Source organism: Diplotaxodon limnothrissa, linkage group LG19 (genome assembly GCF_057381915.1).
Source record: "Diplotaxodon limnothrissa isolate DT_005_m linkage group LG19, D_limnothrissa_male_GT1.1, whole genome shotgun sequence".
Taxonomy (NCBI): Eukaryota; Metazoa; Chordata; class Actinopteri; order Cichliformes; family Cichlidae; genus Diplotaxodon; species Diplotaxodon limnothrissa.
In genome coordinates, this window is record NC_140614.1 from 2,217,385 (window position 1) to 2,242,530 (window position 25,146).

Genomic DNA, 25,146 nt, shown 5'->3' on the forward strand with positions numbered 1-25,146 from the left:
CTGACGGGCAGATGATCACGTGACGATCACCTGCTTCCTGGTCTGACAAGCGACAGATTTTGCAGGTAACCTGTGTTATCGCTCTAATGTTAGACGCGTGTTAGCTGCGGATTTGTAATTCCCGATCCTGTGCGGAACATTTCCGAGACTGTGCAGTATTACGTGTACACACCACTACACGTGAAATATTCCGCTCCGGTCGACTTGCTTCACTTGTTAGCATTAGCAAGTACTTCCGATCATTTACTAAAGTATAGTTTTGGACACTAATGACTGTTTGTCATTGGCCCTTTCTGCATAGGAATACAGACAGATTGTTCAGATACAAATATTTATCGGAGGAGGCATTTGAAATAAGCTAAGCGCACACTTAGTAGTTTTTACTTTTCCAACTTGTATTTTTCTCACACACACTCAGTGAGAGCTTACTACTATGAGGCTGGTCATTCTCGACGACTATGATCTGGCCAGTGAGTGGGCAGCAAAATACATCCGCAACAGAATAGTCCAGTTTAAGCCTTCTGCTGACAGGTTCTTTACTCTGGGCTTGCCAACAGGTGAGTAACAACAATACCCATGTTGCGAAAAATGAGTCCTGCAATGTGAAGTCTGTGTTTCCCCTCTAAGTAGGATTTGTCTCATTTCTCACAGGTAGCACTCCTTATGGCTGTTACCAGAAGTTAATTGAATACTACAGACATGGTGATATTTCATTCAAATATGTGAAAACGTTTAACATGGATGAATATGTCGGTGAGTTAAAGGATAACTGACTCAGCTTTTTCCTCAGTATTAGTTGTGCAACTCTAAGTGGGCTCTTTGGAGAAAGTGTTTTTGAGGTGGGGCCGTGTCCTGGGAGACAAAACCAGAATTTCAGCAGTGTAAACTAGCAGCTTTGCAGCTGGCTCAAGTCTGGTGACAGTGTGTTAACTGTGACTAATGAGCTGCATTAAAGTTGATATGTCACAGTTGACAACAGAAACAAAAATGTTACAGCCAGTTTTAAAACGGGCCCACAGACGTTTATCATCTTATCAGTAGTGTTACAGCATCACAGGCTCAAATCAGAACCACTTGATTCTCTGTTGTAACCCTCAAACACTTACCTAAAAGCAGATAACGCATAAAAGGAAATGGCATCAAAAGAGTTTGTTGCTCTATAAAAAGCTCCCCATAAAGCTTGGATATCATATTTTTCATCACTGATTGGAGAAAATAGACAAACCGTGGGTTTGTCTTCAGCTCTGTATGCAGGCTGATAACGAGTCGGTGCTCTGCTGAGCCAAACATTCCTTTAACCTTAACTTGACCTTCTTGAAATTCCTCATAAATAAAATTTTAACCATTTGGGGAAAATATTCATAATTGATACTTGCCTATTGATATTTATTTAGACTCTTTCTCTCTGATCACATCCTCCACTGTGTCTATTAGACCCCATTCCTACAATGCTGCTTAATGCCGCTTGCATGCGCAGCACCTATGCCGGGGCCTCGTCTCGGTAGGACGTGCCCGGCCAGAACAACTTATCCAGGAGGCGCCAGCCTTAGCTGTCTCCTTTCGATGTCGTGTAGCGGCTCTACTCTGAACCCCTCCTGAAGGACTGAATTTACCCTGTTGCTAAGGGGAGCCCATCCACCTTTCAGAGAAAGTTAGTTTCCTCTGCTTGTATCTGCGATTTCATTCTAATAGTGTTAACAGAAAGATGAGGCACAGATGAACAGATTTATGCAGCCGTCTCGCACCAGATGGCAGGAGACACAATAATTTAGTGGCGTTGGGCATCAATCAAAATGTTAACAAATCTCCATATTAGCTTATCTTAATTGGATCCCTGTTAAATCCAGAATTTAATTTAAAATCCTTCCCCTTGCATACAAAGTCCCATTTTTTTATGTTAAGGACCTCATAGTACCGCATCACCCCAACAGAGCACTTTGATCTTAGGCTGCTTAAATAACCTCATGATCAGGTTATGTGTTCAGCTTAGGTGTCAGTGGTGACTTAGCCAAGTAAAAAGAGACAGTTTCATGACACAGAAACATGTGACCTCGAGCTCAGAACTGCTCACTAAACCATTTATTTTTCATTGTAGTCCACCATCAGGCTTAACAGGACTAAAATACTCAGTAGCTTTGGGCTAGCAGTAACAGAATGTACTAACATTAGTAAGTTGTATGAAGAGATTTTCATCAAACTGAGTGATCAAGAGTGATACTCTACACGATTAGTTACTTTGAGCTATTTATTTCTTTTTCATTCGGCTTTTCTTACTAATTTCACTCTCAGTAAACACGTTTTTGCTGTTCAGGTCTACCTCGTGCTCATCCCGAGAGTTACCACTCCTACATGTGGAACAATTTCTTCAAGCACATTGACATTGATCCAGCCAACGCTCACATTCTTGATGGAAATGCACAGAACTTGGAGGAGGAGTGTCAGGCTTATGAGCAGAAGATCGCTGAAGCTGGAGGAATCGAGTTGTTTGTTGGAGGTCAGACGTGTGGCTTTTGATATAGATTGCACAGCAGTGCTGCGTGGTATGCAAACTATTTGTGAAAGTGTTGTGACTGCAGATTGTGGCTGTTTCACTACATTATTATTATTATTGTTGTTTCTATCTCTGCACAAGTGGAGTGGCGTTTTTCTGTTGGGATATTATTAATATAAGTAATACACCAATGGTATACAAAGAAATAAAAGATAAACCCAACAGCTAAAACAATAAAAAATCTATTCTTGGCTTCCTTTTTTTTCGATTTGGAGTTCTAAGCTTTGGCATGACTTAACCTTTGATTAGAAGGAAAACCTGCTAGCTTAGAGTAAACTGTACCTTTGCCACATCTCGTTCGCTGTTATTGTGCAAAGTTGCCTGAACTCAAGGCAGTTGTTCTTTTCTGTGCTTGAGTCGATCACAGACAGCTCCTCATTTGAACTGTTTTTTTCGTTTCTTCATCATCCATCAATATTTACTCTTCTTGAATGTAGCAATGTTTATGCTAACGTGCTAGATAGCATTACTTGTGTGCTCAGTGGCCAGATAATTTAATATATGGTCACTGGGCACACCGGCTGTGGCAAACTCCTGTGAATAAGCGAGCAGCCAAAAATAGCTTTATCGTTACAAATTGTTTGGTTTACAAATTCTGTGTTCCATGTTGTTTGCTCTGTTGTTAAATTTGCATTATGTAAGTAAGTAAGGTTTATTTATTAAGTGCTGTATGGCTGAAGCAGTTCATGATATGTGGAGTCATGTGACCGTGGAGGGCTCTGAAAGGATCACTGAAGTCCGCATGTGTCACATGAAGCCTCGCAGCAGCATTGTGAACCATCTATAGGCAATCCAAAGATGATTTGCTCAGGCAGAGGAATAACAAATGACAGTGATCAGGGCGAGATGAAAGCATGCGTAATCATTTCCATTTGACTTTGAGACACAACATATTCACGACGGATGCAGCAGCGCCCCCTGCACAGCCATCCCGCCCCCAGACAGGGTTTAGGAAAGTGGGGTGGAAGAAGACCCACCTGCTCTCCTCCCTGCTTGTCTGTTATAAAGTGGCCTGTTGGTTGCATGTGTTGGTTTGCCTTAGTGTATGAGGTGTTAAGAGTGTGATTGAGGGGATAGATGCAACACAAGCACGAGCACTCGATGCGCCTCTTAAAGCCCTCGAGATCTGAGGTCCACATAAATGCACTGTACTTTTTAAAAAGAGGGTCAATAACAGTCTGATTAAAATGCGTAGGGACACAGCCAGGCGTCAGAGAATGAGTAATTCTCTTATGAACTCAGGGTCAGATGGCGTAAGAGCTTTTTGAACAGTAAGGTTGGCTGATTGTGGCAAATAAAAGGTTTGAATTCCCTCGGCCGCTGTAGATGAAATTAGAAAAATATGTAGCCCTCGCATCTTTGTCTGTGTTGTTAAAGGAGTGAAGTAGTTAGAAAACTATGTGCAAAATTTCACCGTTGCAGCACCTACTACTATGTCATAGGGATCAATTCATTTCATTTTATGCTCTTTACCACATGCTGTTGAATTTTGTTCTGTAGGTATTGGTCCTGATGGTCACATAGCATTCAACGAGCCTGGCTCCAGCCTGGTTTCCAGAACGAGAGTGAAAACCCTCGCAAAGGACACCATTGTGGCAAATGCTCGTTTCTTTGGCAATGACCTCTCCAAGGTTCCCACAATGGCTCTGACTGTTGGTGTAGGAACTGTCATGGATGCCAAGGAGGTCAGATTAAAGGGCACTTATTTCAGTCCTTTTTTTGTCCTGTTTACACACTTTACATGCAAAATATTTGCACAAATTTTACCTCTTGTGTGTGTAAAGGCCTTAAGAAAAGCCAGCACGCAGAATTTTGACAGCGAATATTTTACCAGCTGATGTTTATTGAGACTGTTTCTCTTCTGTAAGGGCTACTCCGTCTCAAGTTGCAGACATTTTCTACTCGGCCGTCTCCAGTTTGTACAAAAATGTTATCGTGCAAAAAATTTGAACATAAATAATAAGTGCTGTGAAACTTTAGCTTCATATATCAAATACTTGTCAAGATGTACTTTTTGAAAAATGCTCCACTGACCTTCTTTCCAACCCTTTTAAACTGCAAAAGTTTGAACATTACTATCTCCAAACTTCCAACAAACCACTACAAACTGACGCTTTCACTAGTCTCTCTCACCATTAAAGACGAATCAGGATCTAATTTGGGATAGGTGCATTAAAAACAGTGTCTATTGTATTTCATTTATATATGAAAAAAGTCCAGCACTCCTGTCACGTACTCGATCACACACGAATAACAATTACAATATAAAGTTGCTTGAATAACCATGGTTGTGGCTGCTGCTAAATATAGTCATTTCAGTACAATAAAACTTTAACACACTTTTCCTCTGCTCAGGTGATGATTCTTATCACGGGAGCACACAAAGCTTTTGCTCTCTACAAAGCCATAGAGGAGGGAGTTAACCACATGTGGACAGTATCAGCGTTCCAGCAGCACCCACGCACCATTTTTGTCTGTGATGAGGATGCCACCTTGGAACTCAGAGTCAAAACTGTCAAATACTTCAAAGGTACCAGTCACTCCTGTTGTGTGTGCCTGTTTCTAATACCTGCTTATTTTTAACTAAAAAGCTACAGTGCAGGTAACTGATTAGAAAAATGCTAACTGACTTAAATGTGTACCGTAAGTACAGGTATGTGAACCAAAAGGACTAAAATGTCATCCTTAAAGCGATCAAACAATTTAGCTTTAGCTAACAAATGATAAATGGGCTGGTTCTTATGTTTCTCTACCTGACTGCTTTATACAACTTTCCTCATGCAACATATTTAAATATGTTGAAAAATGCAAAAGCTTGTAGAATAAAATCAACAATGTGTGGAAAACCTTAACTAGTACATTTTTTTTTAACACACTTGTGTTTAAATTTAGCTACACAAATAGACCGAGAGCTGCAAACTTACATATTTACTTATATATGCTTAGCATTAGATTAGCATTAGCTTAGATATTTGACAGGCATTGAGTCCACATCCCAGCAGTTTGTTTTACTCTTTTCATTTTTGTTGTAGGTTTAATGCATGTCCATAATAAACTGGTGGACCCAGTGCTCAGCATAAAAGACCAGTAAAGGAGCCAGTGAATAAGGAAGACAACTGAAGGTTGTGACCAATGATTTCTGGATTCAACATCTGTTCCACGTCTGAAGAGCTGGTGTTTGAGTCCTTAACTGTGCATGTTGCTTATTCAGAAACTTACTTTGAATGTTATTCTTTTCAGACTGTTACTGATTATTAGTGAAAGGTCACTGTTCATTTATGTTGCGATGTAGTTATAACACAAGTTTACCTATCCGAGGTGTTTTGTTTAATCTTTAACTAATTAAAACTAGTTAATGTTTAACTCGTTTTTTCAGGATTACTTTTTTCTATAAAGTAATGACCATAAACAAAACGCCCAAATTTGTTTGGTGGTTGAAGCGAACCTAGACTCTTTGTCCATATTCATTCCCAAAGTAGAAGGCAACAATGTGCGGACAACAGTTCAACAAAAGAAGCAAATGTGATGTGTATGTTGGTCAAATCTTGTCAACCAAATAAACACTGTACATGTAGATATATTTTAGGGTCCTCGTCAATTAATTAAAGAGAGCCTGTTACTGTCCAACAATAATTATCGGTCGGTGGATTTGAGTGTCTCACATGTGGATACTGTGAGTGGTTTTGAGGTGATGTTCCCAGTGTTTGAAGACTCTGTTAGAAAACCTTCTGTTGGGATGATTTTCTTTCACACTGCCAAAGAACAAAAATTAGTGTCAAAGTGAAAAACTCCACCCAGTTTTCTTTTACAAGGGGTTCATAACATGTGTCCCAGACATGTAAGGTGTTGGTTTCATACACTTACTGGACGAGTGTGTATTCCTATGTAATTAATTAATGCTGTTACACCTGAGTGTACTGAAATGCAGTGTGACTGCAGCATAAATTAAATTTGTCCTAACTTTACTTGAAACACATTCTTGTATATGTGCTTTACAATAACGGCTGCTTGACTTTTTGCTTCATGGTAAAATGGCCTGCATTTGTATAGCGCTTTTCTAGTCCCTAAGGACCCCAAAGCGCTTTACACTACATTCAGTCATTCATGGATCCGTCTCACTTGGATGTGGCCTTAGAAGGCAAGGGCCTGTTTCGTAGGTGGCCTATTGCCTAATCTGATTACGCCTCATAGCAGGATTTTACAAATGTCCAAAGCCTTGGGTTGGGCTCATACATCAGTTTTGATTTGGTGGGGATAATTAACAAAAGTGACAAAACATATTTTTATCACAGCCCTGATCACTTGACCATATATTGATACATACAAAACTACACATTTATACCTGAACATTGATATCACCATATGGGAAGACAGAATCACAATATAATGTCGGCATATATGTCATGATCTTGGTCTAAGTGGTCTTGTGTACCCCTACCACACGATGTTCACAGTGATTCTACAGTTGTTTACCAGCAGAATAGTGTAATGTAACAAGATGATTGAACTGAATCTGTGTTTTTTAAGTAAATTTGAAGACTATTTTTAAAAAAAATGTATTTATTACACCCAAGGTTTTATCATTGATATTGGTTCTGTCTGTTGGACTTTGGGAAACACATACATAAAATGAAACGATATGATATGATACACTGCTGCTCTGTCCCATATAGCCAGTGGTGTCAACCAAAGGGAGAGGAATTTATTGCCTTTGGGAGAGCAAAGAAGAGGATCCCAGACTTATATCTGTAGCTGCCTTTGTTGATTTACATAATTTGTTTAAAGAGCAAACCAGCAAATGACCCAAAAATGGTGTTAATGGGTCAAAAACACTTGGCCTAGGTGTTGCCAGTGTCAAATCAAATCAAATCAAATCACTTTTATTGTCACATCACATGTGCAGGTACATTTGTACAGCACATGTGAGTGAAATTCTTGTGTGCGAGCTTCACAAGCAACAGAGTTGTGCAAAATACAATAATGTAAACAAGCAAAATACAAGAATGGCTACATCTGAAACTAATAAATATATGTACAATATATAATAGTATATGCGTTTCTGGATGTGTATACTAAATATTTTTCTACGTGTGTGTGTGTGTGTGTGTGTGTGTGTGTGTACACATATTTTACAAATTAAATAGAGTAAACAATAAATAAAATATATAAAAATATACAGAGTTGAATATGTGCAGAACAAGTGGCATTTATATACAGTGTGGAGTGCATAATGTTAAAGTTCCAGTAGTGAAGCTGAGGTGTCTATGACGTGTTCAGCAGTCTGATGGCCTGATGGAAGAAGCTGTCTCTCAGTCTGCTGGTACGGGACCGGATGCTGCAGAACCTCCTTCCTGATGGAAGCAGTCTGAACAGTTTATGGCTGGGGTGACTGGAGTCCTTGATGATCCTCCCCGCTTTCCTCAGGCAGCGCTTCCTGTAGATGTCTTGGAGGGAGGGAAGCTCACCTCCAATTATCCGTTCAGAGCACCGCACTACTCGCTGGAGAGCTTTGCAGTTGTAGGTGGTGCTGTTGCCATACCAGGTGGTGATGCATCCAGTGAGGATGCTCTCAATGGCACAGTGATAGAAGGTCCTGAGGATGCGGGGGCTCATGCCGAATCTTTTCAGTCTCCTGAGAAAGAAGAGGCGCTGCTGCGCCTTCTTCACTGTTTTGTTTGTGTTGCCCTAACTATAAGCTAAAACTATAAGTTTTAAACCTAATCTTAAAAGTAAACAGGGTGTCTCTTCCTCTGAATCCAACTGGTTCCCATTACAACTTTTAAATATGCTAGCAACCACAAGTAAGAGGCCAACAAGTGCTCAGCATCTCTGGGAACTCCTTCAAGACTGTTGGAAAACCATTTCAGGTGACGAAATCCTGAAGCTCATCAAGAGAATGCCAAGAGTGTGCAAAGCAGAATCAAAGCAAAATAATCTAAAATATGAAGCATGTTTTGAGTTATTTCACACTCTTTTGTTTACTGCATAATTCCCCATGGGTTCATTCATAGTTTGATGCCTTCAATGTAATTATTCATGAAAATACAGAAAACCCATTAAATGAGAAGGTGTGTCCAAACTTCTGACTGGTAGTAGAATAGAATAAACCTTTATTTTCCCACAGATGAGAAATGTGGGTGTTACACAGCTTTTATAGCAAGGGGAATATAAAATATAAAAGGAAGACACAAGGTGGTCCTATTTACATAAGCGATTGAAGTTCGTACATACAGGTAACAATGTACAGAATATGTATAGAAAAACTGTACATAACTATATATAAAATGTACAGTGAAACAAGCTGATGAGTAGGATGACCATGTTAAACTGTGTAATTTAGTCTGACAGCTGCTGGTAAGAATGACCTGCGATAGCGCTCCTTCCTACACTGTGGGTGCAAAAGTCTACTGCTGAACGAGCTGCTCAGTGCTCCTGACCAGTTTGAGTTCCCCCCTGTCCCTCTCTGCCATTCCACCACTCCAGCAGACCACAGCATAGAAAATAGCAGACGCCACCGCAGTGTCGTAAAACGTCCTTAGGAGTGTCCTGTTCACCCCGAAGGATCTCAGCCGCCGTAGCAGGTGGAGACGACTTAGACCCTTTTTGTAAAGTGTTTGTGGACCAGTCCAGTTTGTTACTGAGGTGAACACCCAGGTATTTGTTCTCCTCCACCATTTCAATGTCCAAACCCTGGATGTTCACTGGTGTAATAGGAGGTGGCTTCTTGCAGAAGTCAGTCACCAGCTCCTTCATCATGCTGGCATTGATGCAAAGATGGTTCTGTTTGCACCAACTGACGAAGTCGTTGATGACCCCCCTGTATTCCAGTTCGTTTCCCTCCGACACCCGGGCCACAATGGCGGCGTCATCCGAGAATTTCTGGAGATGGCAAGTGTCCGTGTTATAACTGAAGTCTGCAGTGTACGGGGTGAAGAGGAAAGGGGCGAGCACTGTTCCTTGTGGGGCCCCCGTGCTACAGACTACCACCTCAGGCACACAGTCCTGCAGCCTCACATACTGGGGTCTGATTCTTATATAGCGCTTTCCTACTCTCCTGGAGTTCTCAACACCACATGCCTCATACACCCTTTCACACCCACTCACATCACTTCTAAACTCAAGTGCAAACTAACCAACATTCACACTCCGATGAACGCATCGGACGGCAACTTGGGGTTCGTATCTTGCCCCAGGATATTTGGCGTGCAGGCTGGGGAAGCCAAGGATTGAACCACCAACCTTCCAATAAGTAGCTGATTTGGCATTATTTGAACTGAATTAAATTTCTCTCACTGGAGCCGTTAATGTGGCAGTCCTTTTGAGATGCAATTGAGAAGCTTTTCCAGCAAGACACTGCTGCCATTGCTGGTCAGTTTGATGCTGTTGCTTTGTCTGACTTGTCAAAGTATTAGTATTTAGTATTTATTTATTTATTGTCATTGTCAAGAACAATGAAATTGCGTTTGGGGCTTCCATACAACCCAAAAAAAGAAGAAAATAATAAATACCCCTTAAAACCCAAGTGTACATATTTAACCCAGTGTGACTCCAATGCAATAAGACAAAGCTGGCTCAGGGTTGCGGGATGAGCATTCTAAGCAGAGATGCCCAGACCTCCCTCCTCAAAGTCATCTTCTCCACTTCTTCTGGTGAGACACTGAGAGATGCTGGAGAGATTATGTGAACCATGACACATAATCTCTCCAGCATTTCTTGAGCTTCTTCCAGGGTTTATATTTCCAAAACACCTCACCTAAGAACCACCCTAGTTAATGTCTCAACCACCTGAACTTGTCAAGAAACCAACAGAATGATGGACCTGTTTATTTATAGACTAAGTGGACAAAGAAAATCCTTGTCTGTGATGCTGTGACATCATCAGAGAGATGACAAAGATTTTACAGGTTGTCCAAAGACATGCAATCAGTCACTAAAGCTTACAGGGATCAGAAAATGCTGAGAAGTATACACAGAAACAGGTTAATTCCAGTACTAGACTGGCAGAAATCAAGCAAACCCTACATGACTGAGGCCTGACACAATGATCTGATGATGACTGACTGTTTGCTTCAGTCTTAAGAGGCCAGAATAATAACCTGATGAGCAACGGGTGAGCTAATCAGCTGATCTCTTACAGGTGAGCAACCGACAAGGAAGTGGAGAAGCCTAGGTCTTGGTCCCCCACATTATAACTGTGTTCTGTGGGAAACAGGCGATGAGAAAAGAAAGCACAGGGCTGCATTTTATCAATCATTCTCTGGGACAACACTGCATCTACCCCAGAACCTGAAGCATCGACCTCCACAGTGAACTGCAGAGAAGGACCCAGTTGAGCCAGAACAGGTAAAGACGAAAACCAATGCTTAAGGCTTCCTGGGCTGAAGTCAGGTTAACGGAGCAAAGATTTTTGTATAGATCCTGATTTTTATTCTGGCCCTCACCACCCGTCACCTTTGGCATAATAAGACTTTGAGATAATAATGTGAATAACAAGATAAAATAAGATTAACAAGAGGAACCCAGAGTCTATAGCGCTCCTCTTGGCAAAGCAAATGTGTATGACACAACAAAGTCCAGAAGTGTGCTCCTGAAACTGCCGGACAGGACAAGTTTAAAAGAAAATAGATAAACAATTTTATATAAGGAATATCATCAACAAAATATTCAATTGCATAAACAACAAGTTGTTAACTATCACAAGAAGCATGGCTAAAAGTAATTGTGTGACTGGAATAAATACACGAATTCAGTGGCAGGCTATGAAATACTGATTGAAAAAAACATGGTTAATACTGACTGACAGTTTCTCACATGATAAACATTAGTGAGGTTTTCCCACTTCAACATCCAGTCATGTAAAACCATTGGAACCGTTTTTAGGCACTGATTTATTTTGTCACAGTGTATTGAGATAGTAGCCACAATACAGTATGAGCAACAATTACAGAGAATGCCACTGTATCACAGATGTGTGCTAGATGTATTAATATGGCTTGAGTAGAATGAACATACAGCTCTATACCAGTCTTCCTCTCACAATGCTCATGATCACACAACATGCTTTGAGGTTTCTGGGCTGAATGAAAACAGCGCTTTTTTTTTAAAATGAGCTACTTTACAAAACAATGCTGTGGAAAATATTATTCAATCATTAGAGCAAATATTTAGGTAATCATTCCAGGTATTTGTAAGCAATAAACATTTGTTATATTTGTTTTAATAAATAAAAAGCATTGGAATCATCTTAAGTTACAAGAGGGGTGTGTTGAAGCTGTGGCGAATGAAAGACCATCACATTTTGTAGACCCTGTCTCGCCATGATGAGCGTCAGGCCACAGTTTGGTAAACCATGTATGTCATTTCCTTTTGGTACAGTAACAGGATTATAAGGCTGCATCAACTTCTGCACTGCATTCTTTCAGCTTTTAATTATTTTGACCTGAATCAGCAAAAATGACATATTTGACTTCTATAGAAGATCAGAGACTTCTGCTTGATTTTTGGTTTCAGAGCTCGAACGTCATTACTAATGATCTGTTATCTAATTATTTACTGTTTTGTTAATACTAATAATTGCAGTAATCTTTATTTTACATAATTTGGTTCGATCAGTGACGGTTAACTAGAAATGAACACACTTTAACAATAACTACACTGTCAATGTTTGCATAGTTTACCACTTCTTTGTCTTCTTTGAGAATGACATGTCTATTGACACCTTCGAGCGAGTAAATCATCTTCATGTCACCTTTTTCAGAACAACTGTGTTATGGCTATAAGGAAACGCTATGGGCAAGGTTAAGACTACTGTGCATGGAGACCTGATTACATTTGCAGCCCCCCCCCCCCCCCACACACACACACACACACCCCACAGCAAAACAAGACATGCACAGAATTTATGCAAAGAAACTAAAGTGTAACATTTATACACAGTATTCTACTAAATGTCATTTAATGTTTCTTTGGTGTATCTGAAAATGCACTAAACTATTATCTGTAGTTTTCTTATGGGAGAGTTTGCTGTAGCATATCTATTCATATTATCTCCAAGTCTGACGTTTTAAAGAATAAGAATGGTCTGCCTAGCAATATAAAGCGACTGTTGTTGTAATTTGGCGCTTCATGAATAAAACTGAATTGAATCTGACCTTTGTTTTAATCTCTTTTTGCTTTACCAGTTCTATGCAGACACATAGTATGCGCTAGCATAACTAGTATATCTGTGAAGGTTCTCAGTCATCCAGGTCGTCGTAGTCTTTGGAGCTCCTTAAACCATAACTAGTACATTTATTAAGAATGAGTATTTTTAGGAATGAAAGCTGCGTCCTTCAACAGTTACATGTAATTCTCAGTATTTTTTCATAATGCTGTGAGTTCATTTCAGCACTTTGTGTTTGCACATTTGTTAAACAGTAGGAAATTACCCAATCCTAAATGTATTAGTACACACAGTCATTGTTTATATAAAATCCAATATCTTAACACTGGCTAACATCACCACAATTGCGTAGTACTGAGCCCTTTTAAAAACAAAGTTTGAGCTTCATGATTTACATTATTTGTCGCAAATTAAAACTGCAGCGCTTTTTTTGACGTGGCTATTTGAAGTAGCAACACTGAATCCAAAAGTAGTTCTTTAACAGTGAATCTTCAAGCAAAGGCACCGCCTTCTCTTTCCTCTTCTCCATCTGACATGTTTCTGTTGGTGCTGAGCACGATGGTAGGAAATGCTCAGGTACTGGCCATCAGGTATACGCTATTTTCACGAGGCATTGTGGGATACTTTGATGGCATCATGAAGAGAAATCTGTCTTAAAATGGTTACGAATGCGTACAATATGATCCACAAGCATAAACTTAGACTTACAAATGTGTGCAGTGATTTGTGTGTAACTTTTGTGGACTCACTAATGCGCAAGACACAAATATGAAGCACGTGAAACTATTTTACAAATGTGTTTAAACCAAATCTGAATAAATACTGATTATTTTTCCACAACTTATTACGTTCAGCTCCTGTGTGGTCACATTGCTTTGTGTCTGTATGTGGAGCCGCATTTGTGAGTCTGCACAAGTCCCACAGAAATCGCTGATTTGTAAATCTTAGTTCACGCTTGTGGATCATATCACAACTTCGTAACACTTTCAAAGGTAACTTCTCTCCGTACTCCAGACAGCAAATGAGAAATTTACTGTACAGTCCAATATCCAGCAAGTAGTGAATGATTTTAGCCATAGCCCTAATTTTGATTTGAGTATTGCAGAACAACAGAAGTCCAAAATATTAAGATCATCATTTTGAGAACAGGAGTCCAAATTTCCACTGGCGTGACTTAAACAGTGATATATGGTGAATGGTGCTTTCTACCTCACTGCAAAATACATAGCTACAAGATTTATGAGCCTCTGTCATCTCTGAGGAAAAATAGGAAACAAAGCAAGCTTTAAGTAAAAATCTTAAATTGTTGAAAGCTGCCATTAAAATGTTGTTGAAAATGTTGTAATTCTAAGACAATATTACTGAAAACGTTTCAGTACACTTTGCTCTTTGTCATGTGGCAAAAGTCACGCTGTGTTTTATACGCAGCAAAAATGTATAAAAGGAAATGCAAGTCTAGTTTGATTCTTCCTTTAAATTCAGAATTGTGCCTTCAGCAGTGCATCATCTTTATGATGTTATGATATAAAATCAGGCCTCTGTAAAAACCACCGCTTCTCGACAACTCAACGTTTGGCCAATACTACAAATTTATCCTTCCTAGATTCTGAGCAGAAGCTGGTCCAGTTGATGCTCCGGTTTTTCAGCTATTTAACGACTAATGACCAACAGGACCAGACATTTCTCAAACACACTGCTGATATTTCAAATATTGGCTGCTGACCTGCTGACAATCAGGTTAGTTATATGATAAGAGCTACTGGCTTTTCTAAAAGAGTTAAAAAAATCTAATAGTTTGCCATTATATATTACAGCTACAATGCACCTTCTTCTTCCTACTTTACAATGTCAATAGCACAGTGGCAAGGAATAAACAAACTATATTAAAAAGTGACGCCAAAAACTCCTCCGTGTTCTCTCGAGTTTAACCCGTGCAAACATTTGATGTAATTCCAAATGTCCACAACTATAGCTTCAATGAAATTCAGGGTTCTTTTCCTATTTTGACTTTTTCATCTTGCTGGAATCGGACGGCTGGTAACAGTAAGCCGTTAAAATGACTACCTCCTATTTCTAACTATATACAAGTAGCTCAGTCTCTGGGAAATTTTGTATATGATACACTCCGGTTGTCCTTTGAGGTGCCAGTTTTATAAATATAAATAACCTATCCAATAAACCAGATTGAAAAGGCCAAAAGCAGTAGGAAAGAATATTCGTGAATAAGAATCGATCTTGGAAACTCGCACGTGCATCCTGTTTTCACGCCAGGCACCTGAACGGCAGTCGTCAAAGCAGCAGAAGAAGCTGGCACAGTCTTTTCCATCTAAACACTCATAAGCGTAATCATCCTCCCCGTGATAGGGTACAATGTTATTCATCTGCAACAGCGACGGGCCGGGCCGGATATTCACCATGCTTGATGCTTTCTGCTGTAGAGGGAACACACACAGTCATTTCCCCGTGTTAGTACTTGATGCTGTGGCTCTTTAATGAAGAAGGGATCAAATAAAAATCTGGTACCTGTGTGTTGCTGGCTTTAGACTTCTTTGTCTGCCTGTTGCTGGTGAAATAGTGCAGAGTGCCATACTCCATCAGAGCAGCAAAGGTGAAGATGAAGCAGACAGAGACAAAAAGGTCCATGGCGGTGATGTAGGAAACCTTTGGCAGGGACTTCCTGGAGATGGTACTGAGAGTCGTCATGGTAAGCACTGTGGTGATGCCTAAAAGGATTGAGACGAATTTAGTGGTAGAATATCAGTCCTACAAATATTCATGAACACATAAAAACAAGGTGGTTTCAATGTTGGACTTGTTTTTAGCTTGACTTGAACGGAAGAATTGCAGTAGTATAAGCAGCAGCACCTCGTAAGACTTAAAGACATAAAGGAAACTTCTACGTTGCAGAACAGACAAGTAATATTTTTAATGTGTATGCAACATCAGCCTTTACTTGGACATTGTTTCCTAACTTTGTCCAAAGTAAAACATAACAAATATTCATTTATTTGGTTAAATTACTTTTCGTTAGTCATCTAAATTATGACAGGATAAAGAAAAGGAAAAATAAAAACACATATATGTTATTCACCTAATTTATATGTAATAGCTGAGTGTTCAGTCACTATTGTGTCCTTTTACTATATCACTGTGAATGCTCCTGCTCACGAGCACATGGCACACATGATAAGAGACAGGGGAAGTGAAATAATATGAACTGAGTTTACCACAATGCTTCCAAAGTTTCTAAAGAATTAGCATAGCAAGAGTGGAAGCATACAAGACAGAAAGCTGATTCTGTTCAACATGAAGCAGCATTTTCAGTGGTTCCATCATGCATTCAATGACCGCAGGTCTTCCCAGCCTTAAAAAAGTAAATCTGCATAATTACCAAACTGGCACCAGTGACTAACACGTGACTAACACGGGCCATGAGGTCAGTTTCATGATCCTTAATATACAAATTGCCATAACCATTGATCAGTCTTTCCACATAAACGGCCTCCTTGTCTCCCTGCTCAGACCAGCAGGATGTGAAAGAGTCCAGTAAAAATACAAAATAGTACTTTTACTGGAGTATATTTTTACACTAGTACTTCTACTTAAGTACAGCATATGTGTACTTCTGCCATCTTCACCTGTTAATTCAATTCAATTCAATTTTATTTATATAGCTCCAAATCACAACAGCAGTCGCCTCAAGGCGATCTATAGATCAGTTTTTAAGTTTTGACTCTCATCGTCCACTGGAATATACATTGGGTGGGCGAACACCATCCCCATAGACGCAGTGAGCACAGAAGAAGGCATCATATCAAAAAGACCCAGAGGATAGAGTGTATGCTGTAACCGAACGACCTCTGGCTATGACACGACACAGAGCACGACCTCGTATGGCCGGGTCTATCAGTGATGAGGATGTGCTGGACAGGGACGCTGGTATGAGCAGTGATGAAACACTTACTCCACTGAAAAAGCAACGCAGTAAACAACTTTCAATTTAAGACTGGCTGATTGTGAAAAATAAGGTTACGTTTATTTATTGGGCAGAGAGTATGCAATCTTCCTTTTATAGTCCTGCATACCTTAAACCAGTAACACCATCACAGGGAGAATACTTAACCCTCAACTTTCAGATATCACAGACCATAATGTGTGCTGTATAATTTATAGTAAGAATAGTCAAAAGCTGATTGCAGCTCATTATATAGAAATATTTCAAAGATTAAAGGATATTACAGTAATTTACAGAAACATTTACAGCCTGATTTTATCTGTGCCTGAATTAAATGATCAAACCTAGAGATGTTCGTGCTGGGACGGCGTCCTTGTTAATCCAGAAGGAGACCCAGGATAAAACCACAATCATGCTGCAGGGGATGTAGGTCTGGATGGTGAAGTAACCCATTCTCCGACTCAGGTCAAAAAAGATTGTCATGATGACATATTCCCCTGAAAGTTTAATAAATGAAGGGCAAAAGCAAATTCACGTGACAATGTTGACTCTCTGCTTTCACAAAACAACGACAGCTTGTAGCATAAGATTAAAGTCAACTTTGATACTATGATAGTGAACTTGGTTACAGTCTCTAACCTGATTGCGTGTGTGCGACATCAGACGTGTTCCTCAACCCCACAAAGGCAAACTGGTAGAGTCTCCAGTACCGCTGGTCCGCCACCTCTACTGCTCGTCTCTGCCACCGATACATGATCTCGTTTTTAGGATAACCATCTACAGCCCAAACATAAACATACCTAAACATACATAACTGTGTTTTTGACAAGAAGCTCCACCTGAGGTGTGTATTAAAAAAAAGGAAAAGTCTTTATACATTCATCTGACTTCTATAATGTTTACATGTTCGAAGGTTTAAATGATTCAAAATGCACATTTAAGGATGTCGTTCTAATACTTCTAAGGTTATGGGTTACATGTTAACAAAGCTTAAGAAAGGCCTATGTTTAGGAAATACAATGGCTCCGATTAAGATAAAAGCAAATATCAACTTTTATTTGCATTGACATGCTCAGACTTCATTAACAAGATAAACAAAAAAGTATGAAAAGCTGTTTTTACACCAAATGTCTGTAATGCGTTTGTCCTTCTTCTAGCATGGAAGAAGCGAAACTACGAAGAAGATTGAGACAATAAGAGATGAGCAGCCAAAGCACAATGCAAGTGACAAATGAAGGATGAAACGGACAACGTGACAGCACAGAAAAAAGTGCATAATTCATTAAGTCTGTCCAAGACATGGGACTGTGTGGCTTCCTCTCTCTCCTGGTGAAGTAGATGATAGATTGGCACAAGCTTAAAGTAGCCAGCCTCAAGCAGATGGGGCAGTGGGCAAGGAGAGGGCGAATAAAGGCTTAGTCGGTATGATTTTCTGATAAATTACAGAAACTGCAGTTGAGATGACAGACTCAGCAATGAGAGGGGAATATGTTTGACCACCTACAGCTTGAAAACTCCAGTGGACACGAGTGCTCATCCATTGGAAAGTTATGCAGCTTAAGGTAACACTCCGCATTTATAGTCAACCTGACAGAAACAGAATTATGTCAGAAAAAAAAAAATATATGTCAGAATTGTTTTTCCCTGCCTAATAGTATTAAAGTCACCGTATGTCTTGTCTTTATTTAAGAGCGTAAATACATAAAAAACTATCAGACTTTGACAAATTGGATTCACTTAAAAGAGAACTACATGACAAAAAGCAGATGTACACACTAAAGCTGCACAAATGACAAATACTTTCAAAGACGTTAGCAAACTGGCTACAAAACTGTCCTACCTTAATGTGTACATGACTCTCCCATTGCTCCACAACCTAAGGAGGCGGTTGGGAGTAGTGATCCAGTGGGCATTTGATTTTCGGGAATTCCGGAAGAATGTGTCAGGAATCCATATTTTGCCTACCATGTTACTGTTGAGCATGAGCAGCTTCATTGAGCTATTGAACTTCAGGCGGCTGTCATACCATGTCTGGGCAAAGAAGATGTCAATTGTGTATTCCTGCAACAGATGTTGGGAATCATGCAAACAAACCAGAACAATTTTTAAACAGTTACTAGAAGAATTTGCTTTTGCCACCTCTATAATGTGTTGCATATTTGACTCAGATGTTCTCTTATCACTTCTCTTTTTTCACTGAGATGTTATAAAAATGACAAAAGTTTGTTCAAATGCCTTTGAATGACTTTGATGACACGTTGACCATAGAGAGTGAAATCAAATGATCAACATTCATTAAATAAGTGTTAAAACTGCTAAATAATTAAATCAATTACAATCTTAAATATTGAGATTTCCCCTTAATAAATTGTTGGCACTGTGAACCACGTTTCACTTTATTTAAACAGAGTTTTCAACAAGGAGGACTCTTCCTCAGTGGGTTGAAGTTGAAAGCCATGGAAAAATACTGTTAGGGGACTTCTTTGAAAGAGCATTCAAACTGTAGCATGAATACAAGTTGTCCAGATACTGTTCAGGTTTGTAAAGACATTCAGTAACCCTGGATAAAGAATCTAGAGATATGTTGAGAGGCAGGCTTACCATGTTGATAGGGTCCACTGGTCCAATGCTGTTGACATACACAGCTGTTTCAATCACTGTGGGCCTCACTGAAACACAACAGAGAGATATACTGCACATCACTGATTTGGAGGTGGGGGTGAAGTTATGTTTACTGAAAGCGTGGTCAGAATTGCAGAAATGATGGAAAATTATTTGACCTTTTCTAAGATGTGTCTTAATTTAACTCTAAACAGCAACTCTCGTGTTTGCATAAGATGGAAGATCAAAGATTCAATTCAATTTTATTTATATAGCACCAAATCACAACAACAGTGGCCTCGAGGCGCTTTATATTGTATAGAATAATACAATAATACTATTATTCTACTATTATTCCAAAATTGCCCTGAAGATCAACTCTGCACAACCTGACAGTGGAAGAGAGAAGCCAAAGGGGAGCTGATACTCACGACAGCACACAAGTTCATATGCTGAGCGACACTATTTGGCGAACTATATTCTTCACAGACTTTACTTATGTAACAGTAATGAGGTGACTCGTTACTCTTACTGAACTTTTAATTAAAAAAGAAAGAAAAAATATTTATCATTAAATCTGAATTCATAAGAGTCTATCTAAATACTTGTGGAAGCATGCAGTGCAGACTTAATCACTCTATAATTGTCATGGTTCTGGGTCTTGGATCCAGTGTTTCTGGACATTACTGCTTATTAAGAATATTCTATGTGATTCTGAGGTTCATGGCCTTCGGTTCTTAGTAATCTTAGAGTTCTTCCTCAGTCCTGTGTTTAGTCAGCCTTGTCTTCATGTTGTTTATCTCCTGTCTCCGTGTTTGATGTTCCCTTTCTGTCTTCTCAGTCAGTCATGTCTGTCTTTTCCCCCGGCTCTCACTGTCCTGCCTGTGTCTTAGTCTTTGTTTATCGTACTTCCTGTTTTATTTTGACAGTCTCTTGTCCTGTGTACACTGTATCCTGTTTTCTTCCCCCTGTCCTGTTGGTCTGTATCAACCCCAGCTCTGTTTCCACCTGTTGCCTCCTCTCATTATCCTGTGTGTATTTAAGTCCTCAGTCTCCTTCTGCTCGTTGTCATGTCGCCCTGTTTGTCGTGTGTTCCCATGTCTCCTGTGAACGCTGTATTTCCCCTCATAACCTCTGAGCCTCCTAGTTCTCTGTCACTAGTTCTCTAGTTTTTTGGTTGTTTCTGTTAGTCTTTTTGTATTTTTGTTTGTAGTATGGTGTTAGAGCAAATAAAGTTGCCTTCTTTAGTTACTCCCTTTGTTTCTAAGTGCATTTGGGTCCAAGCTCTGCCTGCCACACAGTGTCACATGACTTAATGTTGTAATATCTTTATCATACAATGAAAAGTCCCTTAAGATAACTATAATTGTGAATTTAGGTCAGCTAAATTGAAGTGATGTACCTCCAATGTCAGGCCGTAGTTTGTTGTCATAACCTTGCAGCAGTTTATTAAGGATCAGCGTTACATCGCTCTCATAGACCTTTGGTGATAACACCCAGGTCTTATTTATGGGTACATCTTCATAGTCCTCTTCGTCCTGTTTACTGGGTCCAATAGCTGAACTGTGGAGGAGAAAACATTGTGAAAATCAAACACACACACACACACACACACACATATACTACCAGCAAAACATTTGGACACACCTTCTCCTTTATTGGTTGGTTCCTTATTTTTACCACTTTCTACATTGTAGGTACACACTGAGGACATTAAATATATGACACAAGATATAAGGAATGATGCAGCAAAGAAAAATGGATAAAAATGTCTTATATTTCAGATTCCTGTAAGCAGCCGCCCTTTGCTTTGTTGACAGCGCTGCCAACCCTCAGCCTCTCAGTGAGCTTCATGATGTCGTCACCTGAGATGGTTTCACCTCACAGGTGTGCCTGTCAGGGTTTGTTTGTGGAAGGCTCTGCCTCCCATTCTACTTTTAACCCTAAGAAGCACAAGTAAGTCTGCAGTCTGGCAGCAAAATGCTCAATTGGGCTGTACTATCAGGTCTTCAAGATAAGATGGGGCCTGATTATTCAGTACCTTGTATGTGAGGAGCAGGATTTTAAATTTTATTCTGGATTTAATGTAGTATATTATAGGGGTATGGGAGAAATCTGCTCTCTTTCTAGTCCCTGTCAGGACTCTTGCTGCAGCATTTTGGATTAGCTGAAGGCTTTTCAGGGAGTTTTTAGGACTTCCTGATAATAATGAATTACAGTCGTCCAGCCTGGAAGTAATAAATGCATGAATAAATCCCCAGCAAATGGTATGGGGACTGTAATTAATTTTAGATCACTTTAATAGTTAATTGCATACTGAGCACTCAGAATAAAATAAGTACAAAAGTTGTTGAGAGTTGTTTGTGCAGACTTAGTGGAAGGCCAAGTGTAGGAACTTAGTACGTAGCCTGAAGCTGATGACTCGTGAGCTGGAGAGGAAATGGCGTGTCACAAATTTAGAGGATCATCAGTTAGCCTGGAGAAATAGTTTTGCTGCTTTATAAGAAAGCCCTCCGCAAAGCCAGAACATCTTACTATTCATCACTGATTGAAGACAATAAGAACATCATAATCATAACTGTAAGCTGTTGGAGTGGGAGGCTCAATATAACACAGTAGAGAAAAAAAAACTGGGTATTCAGTGGTCGGGGTCCTCCACTGTTACCTCCTGGTTACCCACACTTCACTCCAGTGGCCACACCACATGAAAGCTGCACCCAGATCATTCAGTGGTCTCTCTGAAGTACTCTTTCTGCAGTGATTTGGATTTACTGAAGGCTTTTAAAGTAGCCTAGAAATAATAACTGCATGAACTAGCTTTTCAGTATCACTCAGAGACAGAACGCTTCTCTTTTAGCAATATTAAGCAGATAAAAGGACAGGGGTGCAACGCAGTTGTTTATTGAGCAAAATCTCTCACAGGTTAGAGTAACGTTATAGAAACACTATTACAATTTTAGAGTAAAGCACAATTCCTGAGCTTCCACAGAACTGTTACACATATTTTTTGTTTGTTTCGTTATTTTCTCTGTTGCTTTTCAATCTTCAGTGCTCACAGTTTGGGTGAGCCTGGGTCCACTAGAGTCTTCAATGATTCACACTCCAATGGATGCATCAAAGAGCAACTTGGGGTTTGTATCTTGTCCAAGGATATTTGGCATGCAGACTGGAGCAAACAGGGATTGATCCACCAACCTTCCGATTAGTAGGTGACCTGTTCTAATACCTGAGCAACAGCCACAAATATCCAGAATAAACAAATATCCAGGACGTCTGTCATCTCTGCTAAAATATTGCTAAAGTTGGACCTATCTCATTCAGGCTGCTGGGAAACATGACCATGCATTTGTTAATTCTAGGCTGGAATTCACAGAATCCCGACTATGGTTTCTTACAGACTGCTCCTTTTAAAAGACTTTTATTAGCAGGCTTTTCTAAAAGTTCCCTGAAAGTTCCCATTGTTGCAATTTCTGACCTTTTTCTTTCAAATAGGCTTTATAACACACGCTCACATCCACTCTCTTTATCACTCACAAACACACATGCACCCACACACCAACACACACACAGTGAAAATATATATTTGCTTGTGTACCTTCCTGTTTTGTCTTTCAGGTGTCGTGTATTGCTTGTGAGTGCTTTGTTACAGATCCAGATTGTCTGTTTGCTTCCTCCTGGATTTTCCCCCATCACCATTCTTTTCTCTCTTTCCTCTCTCCACTTTTTTCTCTTATCTTTTGCCAATCTGTTCTAGACCCACTGCCTGCTCCAGCATAATATCCACACAGACAATAATATGGATAATAACACAACCAAAACATTACCAAGAGGAGCCTACAGAGAGTCTACGTTGGCCCTGTTGGGAAATATGTTTGGCACAATAAAGCATTTAGACCATTAATCTGCTTGCTACAACTGCTGGACAGGACAGGTTAAAAAAAAGTTCCCTGAGAAGACTTCAGCTGATCCAAAACGAGTGAGAGTGGGATAGATATACTTTTTTATTACTCTGTGTTAAATCCAGAATTGTTTGTAAAATGATTCTTCTCATATACAAAGTCCTGAATAATCAGGCCATATCACGTCTTAAAGACCTGTTAGTATTGCGTGCTAACAGTAAAGCATTTTGTTCTTAGACTTCAGGCTTATTTTTGGTTTGGTGAGTTTCCAAAAGTAGAATGTGAGGCAGAGCCTTCAGCTATCAGGCTCCTGTGGAATAAGCTCCGAGCTAGGATTTACCGGACACGCCCTCTCTACTTTTAAGAGAAGGCTTAAAACCTTCCTTTTAAGAATACTTTTAACTATACTTATGGACCAAGCCTCATTTTTGTAGCTAAAGGCTTTAGGATGCTGGAGGACTTCCAATGATGCATTGAGCAGTTATTCAGTTCTCCACTCCCCTCTTTTGGCGTCTGCATTAATTTTAATCTTCTGTCTCTCTATGCTCTCGTTTCTTCTTTTCTCCTTCCTACCAAACCCCAACTAGTCACAGTAGATGGATGCGGCTCCTTGAACCTGGGTCTGCTGCACATCAACTGATGAGTCTCTCTCAAATATTTGTTTTTACCTTACAAAGTCCTTAAAGTGACTGTTTCAGAGAACTGGTGCCAGGGTTGTGTTAATAAAGCTGAAGTTGATTCAGAGAGTCATGACATAATTTACACCTTGGTGACAGAAGTCCTGAGTATTAGAAGTCTTTTGCGTCAGTCCAAGAACTAAATAATCAGCTATGTGTTCACGAAGAGCCCCAGGATATTCTACTGATGTAACAAGACAGATAAAGCCTTATTACCTTCTCAGTAATAAACCTGTATGGAGGTCAAATAAAAATCTATTAGACGCGACTGAGAAAAACGCTGAAATGAAAGCCAAACTGTTTTGCTGACAAATAAGGATTATTTGCGCTGTGGTCTCCTCCAACACCACAGCTCAAATAGCATCCTGCTATAAAACCACCACAAGAAAAACGCAGCGGATTATGTCGAGGACAGAGCGCAGAGGCGGCGACATCTGCAGCCATTATCTCAATTCGTTTGTCGGTGTTAACTCGATCGAGACATTGCTGCTCATTTGCATCAACACACACTTACCAGACACCCAGAAACACGTAGAGCAGCCAGTGATACATGTCTTTGTCTTGCGCTTCTCTGAAAAGCAGGAGTTTTATCCTCTCCTCTGGAGCGAAGCACGCAGCGCTGTCCACGCCAAAAATGGAAATCGCGGAATTTCGTCAGGTCGCGTATAAATCCTACCGATGATGCTCAGTGTAGCGACGGAACAATGTGAGATGGGTCCATGATAAGTGTGGAGGGGGAGGAGGCTGCTGCCAAAGAGCTGACTCTGCTGTAGTTCATCTGCAGTGGTAGCAACAGTGTTCTGATAGATGCTGCGCTGATAGCCCAGCGGTGTCACGGAATCATCCGTCCTTTTGTATTAAATGATCTAAAACTTAACCGTTTTACCACAATGCCTCAAAGGACAGGTTTTGTTTTATTGTATTACACTACAAGTCACAATCAAGGCTTCAGTGCATGTTATTCTATACACTCGAAGCCTTTATCTGCCCACACACTCGTTCACAGACAGATGCATCCAATGCGTAATGAGCTTTAGTGGCTAGATCAAGGACATTTGGATGTGGGTGTAAAAACAGGGATCAAGCCATCACATGACTGGGTGACCTCCTCTGAACATCAGTCTTTCTGAAAGGAAGAAAACAGAGGTCATCGTGAAGATGTAGCCTGGTGCAGCGCAGTGCTGCTGTGCAATCAATCCATAATGTGCACGATCTGCTGTGCACAGCCTGTCCACCTGTCCGCTGGGAATAACCACAGGCCGTCAACCTTTGCTTGAACAGTTGATGAACTGATTCAGTGC

At 40.0% G+C, this 25,146-nt stretch overlaps 2 protein-coding genes across 4 annotated transcripts; one reads left to right on the forward strand and one right to left on the reverse strand.

Annotated features, from left to right (window-relative positions):
* On the forward strand, positions 1 to 6,391 carry LOC146611541 (glucosamine-6-phosphate deaminase 2). Of its 2 annotated transcripts, XM_085342807.1 has the most exons (7): positions 1 to 65; positions 419 to 557; positions 652 to 753; positions 2,312 to 2,494; positions 4,052 to 4,236; positions 4,907 to 5,081; positions 5,584 to 6,391. In XM_085342807.1, the coding sequence occupies exons 2-7, from the start codon at positions 434 to 436 to the stop codon at positions 5,640 to 5,642; spliced, it is 828 nt and encodes a 275-aa protein (XP_085198933.1). In that variant the 5' UTR covers positions 1 to 65; positions 419 to 433; the 3' UTR covers positions 5,643 to 6,391. The 2 variants fall into 2 exon arrangements, with proteins under 2 accessions (XP_085198933.1, XP_085198934.1); XM_085342808.1 differs by lacking the exon at positions 1 to 65 and having other exon boundaries at positions 83 to 557.
* Positions 6,392 to 14,863: 8,472 nt separating this feature from the next.
* gabrg1 (gamma-aminobutyric acid type A receptor subunit gamma1) lies at positions 14,864 to 24,403 on the reverse strand. Of its 2 annotated transcripts, none has more exons than XM_085343603.1 (9): positions 24,360 to 24,403; positions 20,672 to 20,832; positions 19,270 to 19,337; positions 18,509 to 18,729; positions 18,173 to 18,255; positions 17,308 to 17,445; positions 17,013 to 17,165; positions 15,237 to 15,436; positions 14,864 to 15,142 (listed from the first exon to the last, which is right to left on the reverse strand). In XM_085343603.1, exons 1-9 carry the CDS (start codon positions 24,395 to 24,397, stop codon positions 14,864 to 14,866), a joined length of 1,341 nt encoding a protein of 446 aa, XP_085199729.1. In that variant the 5' UTR covers positions 24,398 to 24,403. The 2 variants fall into 2 exon arrangements, with proteins under 2 accessions (XP_085199729.1, XP_085199728.1); XM_085343602.1 differs by having other exon boundaries at positions 14,864 to 15,145; positions 24,360 to 24,397.
* Positions 24,404 to 25,146: the final 743 nt, after the last annotated feature.